Source organism: Phyllostomus hastatus, unplaced genomic scaffold, assembly GCF_019186645.2.
Source record: "Phyllostomus hastatus isolate PE091 unplaced genomic scaffold, TTU_PhHast_1.1 phas_contig_29, whole genome shotgun sequence".
In the NCBI taxonomy this organism is placed as follows: domain Eukaryota; kingdom Metazoa; phylum Chordata; class Mammalia; order Chiroptera; family Phyllostomidae; genus Phyllostomus; species Phyllostomus hastatus.
In genome coordinates, this window is record NW_025333835.1 from 2342360 (window position 1) to 2361105 (window position 18746).

The following is an 18746-nucleotide window of genomic DNA, read 5'->3' on the forward strand; positions in this document are numbered from 1 at the left end:
CCTAGGCATCTGCCAAAAGGGAAATGGTATAAATTTATTTAAAATGTGAACAGCATTAATACTATTATTGACACTAAATGTGAGTAAAATGATTATTTTATTGACATTTAAAGTGCCATAAAACTACCTTATTCCTTTATATATATTGGTGCCTTTTTTTCAGTTTGCTTGCCATTTTTTTAAAGCCAGAATTTATTTCTATTAAAAATGCTCAAGAGACTTTAAAATGTCGAAAGGCCCAAAAATGTCCAAGTTTAATATAAGATCATACTGAGGTGGCATCTTTCAATTTCTCCATTACTACATTATTAATTTGATCCTTGTTAACGAAATACCCTGATAATTCTTTTACTTGGGTTGTGGTGATTTCCTCTGACTTCTGGTATCTTTCATAAATAGCCATCAGCTTATGAACGATGAAAAATGTAATAGCAGAAATAATCATGAAACATCTGAAGATTCTACTCGAATATCTTTTATGCATTCTTCAAGACCAGGCCCAATGATTATCAGTTTGTGTAGTGGATATCATGATGAATGTCATCTGCAAAGACTGGCATTAAATGCAGCTCCTTCAGAACGGAAACCAGCAGACACCCTTCAAAATGAAACACCCGCTTGCCATTTTTAAATTTTGAGAATGTGTACCTATACAGGAACATAATTTTGTTTTAAAGGACATTATGAATTGCTGTTGGATTACAAAGATGTAATTTATTTAATAATGATCTGCACAGCATTGTCTCTATTCTTTCTTTAATTAAAAATGAATTTATTTTTTAAAGCTTTTTAAAAAATTACACTTGACATTCAGTATTTCAGTTGTACAGCATAATGGTTAGATTTTTCTATAATTTACAAAGTGATTCCCCCTGATAATTCTAGTACCCTCTTGACATAACTCTGTTCTTAAGGAGGCCCGACAGTTGAATTCAAGATTAAGTGTGTGTGTAGGTATACATATGTATGTATACATATGCACAGAAAAGGATAACAGGTAACAGATTCCATATATTACTTTCCTACTATTTTTGGTCTTTTGGTTTTTCACCTATTTGTAATTTATCTTGTAATATTTATATTTATTTTTGGAAGCTGCTTGAAACATTTTAGGGAATGATTTAGGATAGAAATCCAGTAAGTGGGAAAAGTACGAGAAAGTAGGATATGATAAATTTTGAGAGGTACTAATAAAGCAGTATTGAGAGTTAGAACTCAAAGATCACATACTTTTGAGGTGACATTAGAGAGAAATTTGATAGCTATAGGGATTAGTAAGTCATTTTAGTAGAGAAAACTTATACCAAAAAAGTTTAAGGTCCTGGGAATATTTATAGAAAAGAACATAGGACATAATCTAAGTTGGTAGGAGATGGTGTCTGTCTATAGGAATGTACACTAGAAGATAAAGTTAGCTTTGAAAAGCCTAAAGGCAAGATTGAGAAGTCTGGATTTAATTGGATATGGAATGGAGGGCCTCTTTCAGGTTTTGTACTGTATTGTGGCTTGATCAGTACTATGTTTCAGGAAAGTGCTGAATTTACTTGGGATGTCTCATTGCTTCCATAATGGGGTATGTATGAGATCTCAGTAATTCCTTTTCTGCAAATGGTGGAAATAGAGGCACATTCTTTCTCTCTTTGTGGCTGCAATCTGAGCTGGTTGTTTGAACCAATGACCCTGGCCTCTTCAGGAAAGCTAAGGAGGTAAGGGCCCCAGCACACACAATAACATTCCACTTATATGGTGGTTGAACAAAGTTCTGGAATGTTAAGGCTTCCAAAACTGCTTGAAATTGTTTACACAAAATAAAGCCATATGGAATTTTTGTGTGTGGCTATTTTTGCATAGCATTTCTGGTCCTTTTTTAGAATTTTTTTTTTAAGTCTTAGATTTGTTAGCTTTATCATCTTAAAGCAGAAGAGGGAGAGAAAGGAAAAGAAGTGGAATTCTGAGGCACATAAGGTGACATTGGGAAAGTAGCAGTTTTATAGCCTGACAGCAAGATAGGATTTAGAAATTTTTAAAAAACTCCAAAGAAATGTGATATGGTATTGGATGTTCACTAGTTGAAAGTTAGATTATATTTGGTGTATTATTTTAAGGAAGCATGGACAAAGAGAACAAATTCCAAGTGGTGTTAATTGCTGAGCTATAGGCAAGTTAGACAGTCTTTTTAGTTGTACAATACTTCTCTGTATCATTTAAGCATCAACAAATCACTTTACTGATCCATATTGCTTTTTTCCAATTCTAAAATAAGACAGGTGCTTCACATTTTTCCAGCTTTCAGACTAGTGAGATTATTCTATAAGAAATTAATAATGTGTTAGAAATAAAAGCTAGACCTTTACAGATAGAAACTGCTGAGAATGTTTTCAGTAGTAAAATTGAAAGTCTTTAATAGTTGCGAAGATTTAAATGATTATTAATTGTTTTATGTTTATTGAAGTTACTGGTAAATAATCGATATCTTAGTTATCTATTCTGTATAAGGTATTTTATACACAGTTACTAACTTAGATATTTTACTATAATAAAGATTATTCTCCCTCAATATTTTCTTCGACATATTTTTACTAATTACCTTTCTCACCATAGTAAATCAAATAATTGTGTTAAGGGAAGCTAATTTCTCCTGTTCCACATGTCCTTTTTAAGGAAATGGATAACCCAGACCATTTTTTTTAATAGGAAGTTTTGTTTATACTTAATATTAAATAAATTTTTGTTTTTTAAAATGTTTATTTACTTTTAGAGAGAGGGGAAAGGAGGGAGAAAGAGGTAGAGGAAAAAAAATCAATGTATGAGTGATACATGGAACATTGGTGCCCTCAACTGGGGACCTGGCTTGCAACCCAGGCATGTGCTGTGACTGGGAATTGATCTGGCGATCTTTCAGTTTGCAGGCCAGAACTCAGTCCACTGAGCCACACTAGCCAGGGCTAATTTTGTTTTCTTAGTTGTGTTCTTTTAGATAGATTTGTCGTGGCATTTTCAACAATGAAGAGTTTTCTCCTGTTGAGGAAATGCTCTTATGTTTTAAAAATTACTTTTTAAAGATGGTATTCAGTGAAATGTATATTAGCAAATTTATTTTGGAAAAAGTGCTGGTTTTTAAGTTAACATTTTTGGCTTAATCTTTGTTTCTTTAAGAGTTTTGCTTTGGGTGCAAGGCGGTTGAGTGGAATTGAGAAAAATCTCTGGTTTTGGCTATATGCTGTCTACTAATCATATACTGATAAGCCATCAACTGTCTGGGTCTTTCCTTATCTTCTCTTAAAAGGGTTTGTCACTATAGATTGTCCTAACTTCTATTTTAGAGTCAAGCATAGAGCCATGTCTTGTCTTTTGTTGATACTCTGTATTATTATAAAATCTCGGAACAGGGGATTTGGGTGATTTTTTAGCTGTTCTTCATTGTCATTGGGTTTTTTCCTCTTTGGGAATCTACCAAACATTATTTACCAATTATTCTATTAAATGAAAACAGGGTTTGTATGTTTGTACAGTTAGTTATATTTATTGTTAGGAATTTTACTTATTGTGAAGTCCCAGGGAGAAAGAGTAGATCAAGAATGAAAAGATGGGATAAGTTGATACTAGGTGTTACATTTATTTATTGGTGTTCATTTTTGAACCCCATAATAATAAACCATGATGCTGCATCCCAATTCCTTTAGGAACAAGTATGTTTAGTCCTTATTGAACACACATAATATTTGAATTAGCAATCTCTTTTGCCCTTCTTTTGTAAATTTATATAAGATTGAAGATAGATTCGTAGGGGTGCTGAAGATGTGACAGGTGATTATAAAATTTCTTTTACTATATTATTGCCTTATATATTACTATAAGTAAAATATTACCAAGTAAATTGATCAGATAATTACTAAGTGATGGAGCTAGTATTCCGTTAGATAATTTGATTCCAAAGCTTATACTCTTAATCATTCTGGTGATTGCCCTAGCCCACTGATAAGCAGCAAGAGGTGGCATCTGACAACTATAAAAAAGCCACCCTTAGTCAATCAATATGGAGGCATTTGGCCCTACAGTCGTCATTGGTTCCTCACTGTAGAGTTGTACAATGACTGATGTTTCTAATGATCTGTTCAATCTTAATTCATTTGTTTTAGTACATTTTGAAAGCATTTTCTACCCCAAGTGATTAAATTTTCCAAACCCTTGCTAAAGAATGAACTTTAAATTTGGAAAATTTGCTTAAGTGGAATAGAGTTTCTGAAGAATAAATGAATACAAATGTAGTTTTATGACATGAACATTTCAGTAAATCAGATTGGTAGCTTTCTGTTGGTCTCAGTTAGTGAGCTTTTACTATAAGCTGTTGATATTTAGGTCATTTTTAATGGTTAATGTGATCAAATTACATTATAATACTTTTTAACACCAGTGGTTTGAGTTCAGAGGCTTAAAACATGAGTGGGAAGAAGAAACAGAAAAATAGAAAGGTAGAAGAACATTAAAAGGAGATGGAAGAGGATCTGGTGGTGATTGGTAATTTATTAAACAATTTTGTTGCCTGAATCTAGCTATATAAATTATTTTACCAAAATTACCTAAGCTAGTTTAAGCAATTGTCTATTAGCTTAGAAGGCTTCTTATACTCTTTACTGGTATTGTGATTTATTTATTTAAGAAATATGTATTGAATGCTTGTTTTGTTTGTTAGCAGTGAGAAACAATGCTAAGGATACAAAAAGTTACGGTTTTGGTCTTTAAGAGTTTTGTCGGGCATTCATAAGAAGCACCATATGATGTTGATATATTTGAATTATTCAGTTTAAGTTATATTATGCTTAGTTATTCTATATATGGTGTGCATGACAGCTTTTTTATGCAAATAAGTTGGTTAATCAAGGCTGCAGATTAAAGACCATAGAGCATAATGAGGTTCAATTTAATGAGCATTAACCTTGGCATTGATGTGGTATCTAATCTTGCTTACACTACCACTTCATTGAATGACCTTGGTAAATGTAAATGTAAGCCCAATTTCCTTACCTGTTAAGTGGGAGTAATAGCTACTTTTGGCACTGTTGGCAGGATTAAAGGAGATAAAATATGTAATACACTTAGCTCAGTTCTTAGTTTTGTAAAGGGTAGCTGCTTTTATTACTGTGACAAGTGAGACTGATTTTTTTCTTAAGCACTGTAAATCTTTTGTATGTACTTTTTCTTTTTTTAATATTTTTTCAAGTACTGTAAATTGAAATTAAAAGCTTGCCTACACATTCAGAGACATTCTTCATACTTTAGCCTTCTAAACCAGTGATTCTGTGTCTTTTTGATATTTTTGGTACAGTTTTTCTTATCTGTGAACCCTGTGAATAGTTCTCTTATCAGGAAAAGAATGACTACTTTCTCAATTCTCCTGAGAGTGGTGTATACCTACTATGTAGATGAATGATAGAAAGTGAGTTTATTACATATAAGGGAGGTATTGAGGATTCTTTTGCTGAATCCTTGGCTGGTAGGACTATACTATATTTGATTATTTGGGAAATGCTTCAAAATTCTTAAATTTACAGAAACAAAAGTTGTTGCAAAGCACACCTTCCTGTGTTTTATAATGGGAGAGGGTACTTTACAGGAATGTCATGCAGCTGTATGTTAATTAATACTCCAAAATAGACCCATTTCCCTAATCAAGCAATTTTAAAATTTTTTCATTGTAAAGATTATTTTAGGTGGGATAATGCCCTAAGAACCATCTGTTTCACACTCGGTCCCATGTGGGACTGAAGACTATCTCCTTAGAGGAAAAGGAATTAATCAGTTTGTTTTTAATAAGAAAATGAGTCAGTACCTACTTTTAAGTGTCAAAAATTCATTGAGCTAGATTTTGAAATCTAGTATAAAAGTTTCAAAACCAGTGATTTTGGAATATTAGTTCTTCAAGTGAATAAAAATAGTTCTGGAGCTGAGGGATTTTGGAATGCTTTTGTTACATTCATCTTGGGGGTTACCATTGCATTTCAGTTTATTAAAGACTGAGAGGTTCTGCAGAAGAGAGACAGTTTTATTTATAACTCCAACTCTTTTTATCATATAATACCAGTTAATGTTCAGCAGAACCAGTATGCTCATTGGAACACACTTTGGGAAATGTTACCTTGCTTCATTTTATATATGAGAAATATTCTGGGTCATGTATTTTAGTGATGGCAGTCTTCAGCTTGAGCCCATCTCTACATTTATTCTATTCTAACAGTTCCTTTTTTGCTATACCATCCTGTTTTTTATAAGTACTTGATTTACGTTAGAAATATAAGTAATTGTTGTCATGTGAGAGTATACCAAGTGAACCATGTACCAGAAGTTTAAGAACATATTTTGAGAAGTACAGCACTGACATATTTGCAGCCTCATTTAATTGGCCCTGTCATTGTAAATTGTTTGCAGACCTTGGGGATAGACTTCATAGAGTTAGTATATTCCTCGGGGAAATGCCTAAACAAGATAGAAAAAACTATTGGGTTGATCAAAAGGTCCATTTTTTTTCCTGTAAAATAAAAGACATTTTTCATATGCACCAATAACTTTATTGATTTGGGTATTTTGAATATTTTGGCTATCTTCTGATGTTACTGGTTTTTAGCGGGTAGAGGCCAGGGGGGCTGCTAAACATCTTCCAATGCATAAGGCAGCCCCACAGCAAAGAATTTTTCCACCAAAAAGTCAATAGTACCAAGAAACTTCACAAACCACTTTCGATATGTTCTGTCAGTCACAGCACCTTCTCCATACACTGCACAAAGCTTTTTTTTCAGTTGTTTTTACCTTTCTTGAAATAATAAAGCATAGTATGCCAAAAATGTTGCATAGTTTCTTCGTTCTTCAGTATTAAAATGGCTAAACAAAAGTTCACCAATTTTGATAAGTTTTTTAAAAATGCACACTGATATGACAGCTGTCACAATAAAATCAACAATTATTTCAAATGAAGTTAGAGACAACTAAGCACTATAAAGAGCCATTGTACAAAAAAAACTAAATGAACTTTTTTGGCCAACCCAATTGTTAATTCTCTAAACATTCAAAGATAGGGAAGCTAATCAGAATTTGTTCTGTGATTTGGTTACCATTAACACAATATTTTACTAATTTTGTGTTTCTTTTGTTTTAGAGTTAAAGCTTGATATTGCTAATAAAGTAAAGGAGCCAGTTGAACATTTCTTGTTCTCCATTTATCCATTTCTTATGTAGCACTTACCTTGAGAAATGAAAAAAGAAGTATAAAAAAGGATGTCAGATTCTGAGGAGAAAATTTGAAATTTTGGGGGCACTAAATGATTTATTAAAGAGGTGAAAAAAATGGTTATTGGACATGTTTCTGAGGATACATTGGTAGATTAAGAAAGGAATTTTGGCTCTTTTGGTAATGTCTTTGAAGATAGACCACCATAAAATTGCAGAAGTCAAAATTTTAAAACCACAAGCTGCATTTGACAGTTTCAGAAGTTTGATGAAGGTTTTGAAGAAAGACTAGAAAGATTTTTTTTACTACTTAGAAATACTGTAATCTGGTATTAACTTCTGAATAAAATTAAAGGAGTGACATTTAAACATGTGAAGCAGTATACATGTTTTATTTTTTAGTGGAGGTATAGTCATAAATGAAATTTTCTCATTTGCTAAATCAAGAACTTGTGTTTTAATAGTTCAAGGTCTTAATATAAAATTTGTTGTGGATTATACAAAGCTTTATTAATATCCCATCTAGTGTTAATTAAACTTCACATGTCCCTTGTATCAAATCATATTTGTTAAATTCTTAACTTGATGGTGATGTTCTTTTCCCTTATACCCTTTCACCATTTTCTCTTTGGCAGTATTTTCCTTTAAAAGACATGGATTGTGACTATAAAAATCTTATTCCCAAAATATGTGGAAAATCTTAGCTACAAAAGCTGTGAATAGTCACTAAGGTATCAGAATTAAATTCTTTTCCCAGGATTTTTATGAAATTCTCATACATTTACAAGACTATCCTTTGTTAGGCAGGTTAATGTATATATAACATGTAAACTAGAAATTGAAATTAGAAAATATCTTTCTGTGTCTTGCATTTTTTTAGTACTTAAAAGGTGAGAGGGATTTCTGTTTACCCTTTCAACATACTTTAGATATGAGCTTTTCAGATTCAATAAAAACTCTGTTCCTAGATTATCTGTGATGCTGATAACTGAGTTTTGCTACAATTTACCTCTAAATTTCATTGCCTTGTCAAACTTCCATAGGTTGATAACAATTGCAAAGCAAATAACTGCCAAGTGATCGATCTATGTTTAATGAAATTGAAGGAAAGAATTGGAGGGTTTTACTTAAAACAGAATGTATTTATTTTAGCATTTTATACTGAATACTTAAAAAGAAAATATTTGATTGTTAATAAGAATGACATGATTTGTAAAAGTATAAAATTAGTAATAACTCAGAATTCTGGAGACAAACTGGTTTTGAATTTTCTGTTCTACATCTTAATTGTGTGTTCTTAGGTACGAGTTACTTCACTACTTTATGTCTTAATCTTATTAGCACAATTGTGATGATTATAATACTGTATTCCTCAAAGTTATTGTGAGGACTGAATGAGGCAGTATATATAAAATGCATAATATATTACTTTACATATATTAAGTTTTAAGTATATGTTAAAAATAAAACAAAAGGTTATAAATGTTTGCAACTGATTTTATAAGTGAAGGTAAAATTATTTGGGAGTTTTATAATTTTGATTTTTAGTGAAAAATGTAAGAGGGACATTTGTGGGGGACATTCAGTTTGTTTCCTATGAAACAAACTGAATGAAATTTGTTTCCTATGAAAATTTGTTAAAAATGAGCAGAAATTTTTATTTTTTCCCTTTTTTTAATGCAGTAATAAAAATTCATACACGATCATTTAAGTTTGAAGACCTTTTGTTTTTTTATCCACCTACTCTATCATATGTTTGCTCTAGTCTAAAGTTAGTTTCCATACTAGTTGTTTAATGTAAACATTATTCATTTTTTGTGTTTGTAGGTGAGATTTTCTCACATACTTTTTTCCTGAATCATAGTTCTCTGTGTAGAGAGCTTTTTACCAAAGAAACTAAACATAAGCAAGACCATCACCATCTGATTACTGATATTACTACAGAACATGACATAATAGCGTCATTTCTATTAGGATTAGTTTTTAGAGAAATATTGGGGGGTAAAACTTTTCATATCAATAGAAAATGTAGACCTATTTTTTTCTCAGTAGATATTATATGGGTGTGTCAAATATGGTGCCTTATTCAGAACTCTTTATTTTTTGTTTTTAACTTTATTTTAAAATAATTTGACTTAAAAAGTTGCAAAATACTATAAAAGTACCCATTGCCTTCATCCATCTTTCCCTAATGTTTATATTTTATATAACCATAAAACAAATATAGAAATCAGTAATTAATACTAACCAATCTGTAAATGTTTTACCAAATGATCTTTTTCTGGTTTAGGATTCAACCTAGGATCTCATTTGTGCTTAATTGTCATGTCTCCTTAAGTCTCTTTCAGTCTGGACTGGTTCTTCATTCTCTCTTTGCCTTTTGTGACCTTGTCATTTGTGAAGTACTAGCTAGTTAGAATGCTCCTCAATTTGTATGTCTGATGTTCTTTCATGATCAGATTGAGATTATACATTTTTGGCAAGGTTTCCACAGAACTGATGTTATGTTCTTATCAGTGTATTGTATAAGGAGGCACATGATATCAATTTGACCCATTAATGTTGATGTTATCTTGATCATTTGGTTAAGGAGCTGTCTGCCAGGTTTCTACACCATTAAATTACTCCTTTTCTCTTTATAAATAGCAAGTGTCTTGTGGGGAGATATTTTGAGACCAAGTAAATATCCTGTTTCTCATCATACTTCCACCTATTAATTTTAGCATCTCTTAATGATTTTTGCTTGATAAGAACCTTTTGAATTTAATTTCTTTAACATCTTTTTGCTGTTGACTGGAAATCATATTTCTTGTCTTTGGTAAGAATCACAAAGGAATTAATGTAAAGGAATCCTAACTGATAAAACATTTTATTTCTTTCTTTTATATTCATCTTTTTCTAAATGAATTCAAGAATGTAGCACAACACAAAGTGCTGGAATAAAAAATGTGGTAGAAAGATGATCCTTTATTTTTCCCTTCCCAGTACCTTATATATGTTCTTCAAAATATGCTAGTCATTTTTAGGACAAAGCCAAATATTCATGCTAGCAAAATAAACAGGTGACAAAGATGCTAGAGAAGTAAAATAATGGGCTAGGTTAATTATGAAAAGACATTGCCACAGTGATTTAGAGGTTTTTCTTAAAATTACTTTCCTTAAGGTTTTCTTTTTGTCAAATATAGAAGCCTTTTTTATTCAGAGGAGGCAGTGGTAAATTTAATATTTTTTATTTAGTCATCTTAACCCTGAAGTTGTCTTTTTAAAGGCAACTTGACCCTGAAGTTGACTTTCTTATAATTGATACATATTTTTATGATTGCTTTTTATCTTTTATTCTGTAGTGTATTAACTACTCTTAAAAGTGTATTGTGCATTATTTCTTTCTTTATTTGTGTGCCAAACACTCTTCTAGGGGCAGGAGATACAAAAACTCACTATTTCTGTTGAGGATGTTTTATAATTTTTTTCTTAATGCCAGTTGGGGCTGTTCTGGACACTTGGATTTATGAGAAATTCTTTTTCTTTATAAATGTGCCTTAAAATCAGTAAAATGAATGATAATTGTTGAATAGGAAAAAGATATTGCATCATGCTCTCAATTTATGTAAAATGTTTTGTTTTATGAGTAATCTGTAAATCTATAAATTAGCAAGTTCAACTTTAGATCAGTTAGTTACAGTACAAGTGAATAGAAATCACAGTCTTTGCAAAAATGTGTTACCTTCTATTTCATTGGTTAAAAATTGTTAGGTATAGCTTTTCCTTTCCAGTATGAGAAATGTTTAAAACTAGCAGTATATGCTTATTTAATAATTTGATATTGAGAACAAACACTGCAAATAGTTTAATTTGTACATTTCAGGAAACTTTCTTGAGTGGTATTTCCACATTCAATACTTCGATTTATTGATTCTGATTTGAATGTAACTGGATTTTTTAGTTATGTTCATAACTAAACAGTTATATTGTTTGAGTTTCTTTGTGGCATTTCAGCATTGATGATTTTCTTGGCTTTGGTTTGAAATTTATTCTCTAGTGGAGTCCTGCAGTGGAATACTTACTTTTATTCCTCTTGAAGCATCACATAGAGGAATGCTGTCTATTAAAATAGTATTAGGTAAGGTCCTACGTGTCATTTTTATGAGCCTCCATCAAGTCTCACAAAGGCTGCTTTGTCTTGTTTGATTAATGATCTCATTTTGAAAGTGCCTTTACATTTTCTGTATAAATGGTGTAATATCAAATCCACATTGTTGATACGTTACTCACTCCTAAAGCAAGAGAGATACTAGCTCTCCTCAATGATTCAAAATAATTTCTTTTTAGGGAAATACGCATGTTTAATTTTGAGGTATAAATATGTTGAATTCTACAAGTTTTTGTACTTCAGGCAAAAAAAAAGGCATATACTAAAAGTTATCTGACTTGGGTGAAGTTTGTAAGTGGATCTACTTTTCTAGCCAGTATACTTGGCCTATAACCTAAGGACAAGTGTTTGGTATTTTTTTTAATCTAAGTTTGTTGTATTTTTAATTTATATATTCTGTGGAGTATGATTATTAAAGGTTTGGAGCTCCTACTAGGAGAAATTGTAAACTTAGCCCAGTTTCAGTTTGAGCAAAATATGATTTCTTGGGGGTTGTTTTTATTTTTAAAATGAATTGGGTCTATAAATTTAAAGAAAAATTAGCAAATGTATTTGTTGTTCAACATAGAATGTTTCTTTTTTGCCTGTTATTTTCATTCACATATATTGCTACTACTGAATAGTATTCAAGAAATGGAGAATTATATCTTGTTTATAATTTCTGAATATATTTTGAACTATCTTAAAGTTTTTCTAAGATCTCAATTTGGAAATATTTAATAATTTTTCTTGTTTCTATTGAAATATTAAACAAGAAAAGTGATTTGTCAAGGAAATTGATTAGAAAAGACTAGAGGATGATTGCTTAATAATTTTAAAAGCACTAAGCAATAATTTTGTAACACCTTTGTGCTCTGTATAGGTACATGGAAACATAAATAAAACAGCTCTGGTGTGTTAAGCCTTTTTCATCTGTTCAAGAGCCATCCCTTAGGAGCAAGCTGTGAAATACTTTGTTAATCTGTTCGGGATATTTTAATTCTAGAAAAATACCTAAGTAGGTTGCATTTCTTGAGATATTATTCAGGTCTTTTTGTAACTTGTACCACTTTCCTCTAGTCATTCCTCATTATACCTCTTCAATGTGATTATACAGTAAAATACTGTTTTAAGCTACTGCTCAAAAAATATAGTCTGTAGTTTCTTCAAAACTAAAAGACTTCAGGACTTGAACTCTATTAGAAACTTAAAATGAAAAAAATAGTTGGCACGCAGGCTTATGAAGTATTTTTGTACTTACTTATTTGATACCTTTTCTGAGATGGCAGTTTCACCCCTTGACTTCTTTTAGATTTCTTTTTTCATTTCTTTATTTCTTTAATTTTTAGAAGTGACCAATTTGATGGTTAAATTCATAGGCTTTATTTTCTTAGTCCAAACTATTTTCATTTCTCACTTGTACAGAATTCAATATATTCCTAAAGCAGAAGTGTTAGCTCGTTGTTTCATCATTAGTCTGAAAAAAATTAGTCCATGTGTTGTTAGGTAATGGAATAACCATTCCTTTTCAGCTGTTGGTATATTTCCAAACTGGCTGGCAGAGCCAGGAGGAAGTTGAAGGCACTAAAACATTAACTTGGTTGCTACCTTCTTAGTGCTGAGACTATAACCTTGTTGATTGATAGAACAAGAGAGCACAGTCCTCGTTCCACTAACAGGTAAGGTACACTTGTGATAACCAGTTGCCATGAGAGAGAGATTACTTGATAATATCTTTTAAAATTTATCCCAAAATGTAATATGTCCCTGAAATAAAATAATGTGACTATTATGTTCCATACAGCAGGAATATATAGCACCTTTCTATTTAGAATAAGATCTGAAATTTAATACGGGTGTATCACTCTGTACCACAAAGTAAAATTGATCTGTTTTCTACTGTTAAAATTTATCCTGCAGTCCCTGTAACTTTAAATACATGTCTGCCTGTCTTTATTCTCCTTTCAGCTTTTCCTTGATCAGATGCCATATGCTTTGAACTTCCTTCTCTTGTTTACCTCATTCCTATAACAGTGTAAACTATTTTTCAGTATCTATCATCATCTATAATTTGGATATATCTTACTGCTTTAATTTCTGCATTGTAGCCATTAATGATTATTTCCTGGTCCTTCTTGACCTCAAACCGAAGGATCATATGTTTTAAAAAGATTTATATTCTGTATTGCCTCTATCCACTGTTCTGCCCTCCCACTTTTATATTTGAGTGCTTTAGGAATAAATCTTTTTCAGTGACAGTAGTCATAGCTTGCTAAAATTTAGGATTAGCTTTGTATTAGCTTTGTATTGCAAGGTAATATGGGACTGTAGGCTGATTAATTCTTTAATTTACTGAAGACAGACACCAAGAACAAATTCAGCTTCTTAAACAATTGCCAAGATTTATTAGTATTCCTGTTAATGTGCTTGATTATTCTGTTTCTACTTTTCAGTCCATCTTCTTCTCTTTGACAGAGAATTAACTGGGACTCCTTCTTTAACATACCTGAGGTCAAGTGCCTTTCCCAGTCCCTTTAAGATTGCTATGATCTTATTTCCAGTCATAATTTATCATTTTTGATTTGATCTTTACCACTTGAAGTTCAGTGGTTTGTCATAGAGTGTGTTATGACTTAGACAAAGATAGGTCCCTTAATGGTTACTGAGGAATTAATTATTTGTGGGAACAGACTTCTAATTCAAATTAAGAAGGCACTAAACAAAGTATGCCCAAAGATAGCTCCTTTTTATCCTGAGGATAAATCATTACAAACTCAAATGACCAGAGAATGTAATTTCTTAATAAGAATTTTCTCTTAAATCTATATTCAGCTCTCTATTTCAGTGCTTCTCTCCTACCAGAGGTGCAAGGAGTGATCCTAGAACCACAGATACAGCCAAGACCACGGAGAGCTTTTGACGTCAGGGGTCCATTTTCTCCACTGAACCCTTGGAGGCAGAATATCCAGCTTCTGGAGAGAGTGGGAAAGGATAATAAACAAGTGGGTGCTTTCCATTATTTACTTGGGTTTATTTATAGATTGAAGTGTCCTTCCTTTGCCCATTTAATTCTATTGGTAAACTCCTTGGGTTCATATTAGAGCTGAGTAGGGCTTCAATCTATTTGGTTTTCTGAGAATGCTAACTAGTGCCCATTCAAAAAAAAAGACCTAAATTTATTTTTCTCTCCAGATAATTAAAGCAGTGCGTGACTTGGGGCACTCGATTTGGTGAATACCTGTGTAGTTCACAGTACTTTTAAAAAAAGTAATATTTGCCCATTTTAGACTTAGTGGACTTCTAAGTTGCTGTTTTATATTCCAGTAATTGAGAAGTTTCTGTATTTCATCTTTGGGCAAGCTGGACATCTGAACTTGCCTAACTTATAAAGTCTGATGTCCAGGTATTATCCTACCCTGTTAGTGAGAAACTTTTGGTCTTTTTCATACCTCAAACTTTAGGACTTCCATATTATATATGTCTTTTAGAAGATACATTGATAGTACTATTACGGTTTTACTGTCAAATGTAGGCTTCATTCTTTAATAAGATAAATATGAATGAATATAAGTTTTAGGGTATAATATTCCTGAAAGCTATGTTAAATATACTCGGAAGTAGTTTTCCAGTCCTTAGGAATAATGTTATTTGTGGCAAAAGCCTTGTCCTAGATTTTCCCCATGGCATTAAAATGGTTTTCTCTTAGTTTCTTTGATGCCAAGGGTAGGATTTGATTCTAGGAAATTCTTATCATCTACAATGGGTAGAATGTAAACTTGGTACCTTTGGCAAGTTTTCATTTTTCCTTGGTGGATTCCTTCTGTGACTCCAGGTATCTTGATAATGGGAGACTGGTTTATTTGTTCTCTAATTGCCCAGATTTCTTTCAACTGGTAAACATCATACTTCTTCAGCAAAAGGAACTCTTCTAGCAGAGCCTTCATGGATGATATCTGTCACACATGCAGCACCTGCAATTTGGAAGGCAGTGGTGAACGGAACCATGCAATATATCTAGAAGACACAAGGATGAGAGAGCCACCTGATTTTGTCATTTATAAACTTTAAGATTTATTTTGGTGTACTCTTGGTCTGGAAATGGAAAGGCTCAAATAATGAAATAATTTTTTCAGATTGGAATTTTACATGGCCGTGAAAATATTCCTTTTCTATTCAGAAGACTGAAATAGAGGAAGCATGAGAGACTCCTTTCTTTTAAAAGCAGCTCTCTGTATCTGTTTTACTTAAAAGATTTGTGGGATTGAAATCACCTTAATCAAGCAGGAAAACTTTTTTAGTATAGGAGATCCAAAAAGTTACTGAAACTGTTTTTTGTTATCTGATAATGAAAGGAATTAGAAATAAAGGATGAACTTCTTAATTACTTCCAAATTACTTTTAAAATTAGGGCAACACTCTTAGCTTATCTTTTTCTGATCTTGAGCCTTGTTCTCATTTGTCAATAAACAGTGATTCCAATATAGAAATAGAAGAGACATCTTTTGAGATGAAAGTAGCGTACTCCTTCTAAAGTAGTAAATACCTGTGAAACTTGAGGTATTGTCTTTCATTGATAGCACAGTAAAATTTGAATGATACTGAAACAAAGTCAGTTAGTAGCATATGTCAGTGTTGCAAGGTAATCATCCAAACTATCAATTGTGGGTAATAGTTATCAAAATTTTTCTATTTCTCTTTCTGGTATCTATTAACTGGTCAAAGCTATTAAAGAAATTTTTAAAAGTTATCCAGTGTTGCCAGTTTGTTTTATTTGGTACAAATTTTAAGAGAAATAGAATTATTAACATAGAAGCATATAACATATTTTAGGAATCTAGAAACATTTGTTAAATTATACCCTGGCCTTTACTTTTTCTTGGCTATCTATTAGAGCTTTTTTCCTCATTAATTATAAATACATTTTTGTAAAGTACTGAAAAGTAAGCTTAAAAGATCAATTTAAACTAAAATTTCTTTAGAGAGCTCTGAATTTTCATGAATGATTACAGCTTTTAATGCTTGGTTTGTTTTTGTTAACTGTTAGTAAGACAGTTTTTACAAACACATAAATTTAATACTCAACATCTTAGAAAGAACTCAGGGGAATTGAAAGTGAAATTTCTTGGAAATTAAGTTAAACTCTTTGAACCAGTTTATGGCCTATGAGATTATAGCCTTTTGTTTCAGTTTTGAAAGATGAAAAGTGATTTAGTCTCTTAATCATATGCTTTGATTAAATTTAGCTCTGTTCCTTAAAGTGTGCAAAAAAAATGTAAGTGCATTTCTATTCCCCTCTTTCCACTAAAAGCTATTTAAAAGTGAAACATTTTGTGTATTAATGTGAACTGATTTGTTTATATAAACTTTTATTTTAATATATTTTTCTTTCAGATTTTTAAATATTTTATGTCATAATATGCAATTCTATATTTTTCAGTGTTTATTTTATGAATATTAATACAAGCTAATTTTTTTCTAGAATGACTATGTAATATTTGTATTATGTGATTATTTGAAAACTAATAAATATTTTCTCCATGAAAAAAATGCACTTACTGATAAATGGCTTATTTTTGTTTCAGGAGTAGAAACTGAAAACTGCAACAGTGTTTTTAAGTGTATTTTAATTTTATGTGTCTTTCTCTAAGTATTTCTGAATATATATCCTGTTCTAGTGTATGTTAACCTTTTTAGAGAAAACAATTTTTAAACTGTTAAAATGATTCTTTACTGGGTCACCCAGTGCCAAATTTATGAAATAGGTGATGCGTTTAGTCCATTTTTGCATTTTTATGATTAACTTCATCTTAATTTTATTTCAAGAATTGGACTTTTAGATACCATTTTTATGTCAATTTTGCAAACCATGAAAACTCTTGGTTGTGAGTCAAAATTACACATATTAGGAGTAATATGGTTAAATCTTTTAAAAGCAAGATTGATAAAAAATACAATGTCTCATAAAATAGCATGCAAACGACAGTTTCTATACCCAGAAAAACACATTTGAAAATAATGGCTGATTAGAGACTACCTAATTTATAAGAGCTGTTAACAGGAGAAGAAAGTTTTATATTTTAGTGTTCTGCTTGAAGAAATAATTGTAGAAGGTGAAATATTGATTCAGGAATCTCTTGTTCTTGATATCAAGACAACATGGAGAAGGATAAAATTTGGTTTTAATGATTCTGGTTTTTATAGCTACCTAAACTTAATTGAAGCCCCTGGAACAATTTCCTTTTTTTAATGCAGAATCTGCTAGAAGCAAGAGGATTTCCCTTTTGATTTGAAGAGACTTACATAAGAAATGGACTCCAAAGATTAAAAAATAAACATGATGGGGTCCGGGGCAATAAATAAAAGTTGAATTAATCACAGTGGGTTGAATGAAGTAATTTGACTTCTCAAAGAAATTATACTCTAAAAAAATTAGAAAAGGGAATTATAACTTAGAATAGGTACTACATTTGGGGAGGTGGGAAGGGAAATTAAATTTTTTTCTTGGCTTTATTAGTCTGGTAAGTTTGGAAAGATGAGTAAGGGTTCTCTGGATAAAATTTTGTTTTTAGAATTAAAGCTATGAAAAGGTTTACAGACAATAATATTTCAATGGAAGGCTGTATGTTACCTGAATACAAAAAAAATTGTCTTCAACTATATGTGTATGAAAGGGAGGAAGGTGAAAGGTTAATAAAAACTGACACCAGAAACTTCCAGCATTATAAAAATAATGGTGAAATGAGAGTTTTAAATACTTCAATTCATTTTTATTACATGGGCTCTTCTCTACACCATCAGTAGCTTTAAAATAAAAATATTACAGAATTTTGAACATGGGTTACCTTTATATCTTTGAAGTATAAGAACATAGACTTATTAGTTTCTTATTGTTGATTGGACTATTTTATACATTTTTGTTCTTTAGTGAGGAAACAGTTTTTTAAAATTGCTTCTTTTTTAAAAAGTACATGACACAATGTGACATAGTTTGTTGTAAATATGTGCACAGACCTGATTTTACTTTGCTACATTGAAACAATTGAGCAAAATGTCTGTGCTTCAGTGTCCTAAGCAATTCCTTGCTTTCTTTTTATGCAGATATTTTTTATTTCCCATTAAAGACACTTCATTTTAATATAGTCTAAAATGTGAAAGATTGGTATTTCCTGCACATAGGTGCTCTAAAGTTTTTTTCAACTATTTAATATGTACATCTAAGGTAATTAGGTTACCGCAGTTAGGGAACTTGGAAATATGCATCGGAGTTATCAGGAATTTTGATCAAGGGATGTCTACTCAAGAGGTAAGGTATGGCATAGGTAGAAAAATGTTCAAAATGTGTTCAATGTAATGTCTGATGATAAGTGAACCACAAAAGATATCCTTGGATTTTCAG

At 31.4% G+C, this 18746-nt stretch overlaps 1 protein-coding gene across 5 annotated transcripts in view; it reads left to right on the plus strand.

Annotated features, from left to right (window-relative positions):
• TSC22D1 (TSC22 domain family member 1) overlaps positions 1-18746 on the plus strand; it is a 152701-nt gene that overhangs the window by 16594 nt on the left and 117361 nt on the right. The window contains exons 2-3 of one of the 5 annotated variants that reach the window (XR_006785704.1): positions 14183-14352; positions 15230-16801. The exons of 2 other annotated variants lie outside the window; for them this stretch is intronic. Coding sequence is in view for 1 of the 3 variants with exons in the window: in XM_045839081.1 (XP_045695037.1) it covers positions 14196-14352; positions 15230-15247 (175 nt within the window). In the remaining 2 variants the exon portion in view is untranslated. Of the gene's footprint in view, positions 1-14182; positions 14353-15229; positions 16802-18746 lie in introns of those variants that run through there. 2 more of the 5 variants (XR_006785705.1, XM_045839081.1) reach the window with 2 other exon arrangements.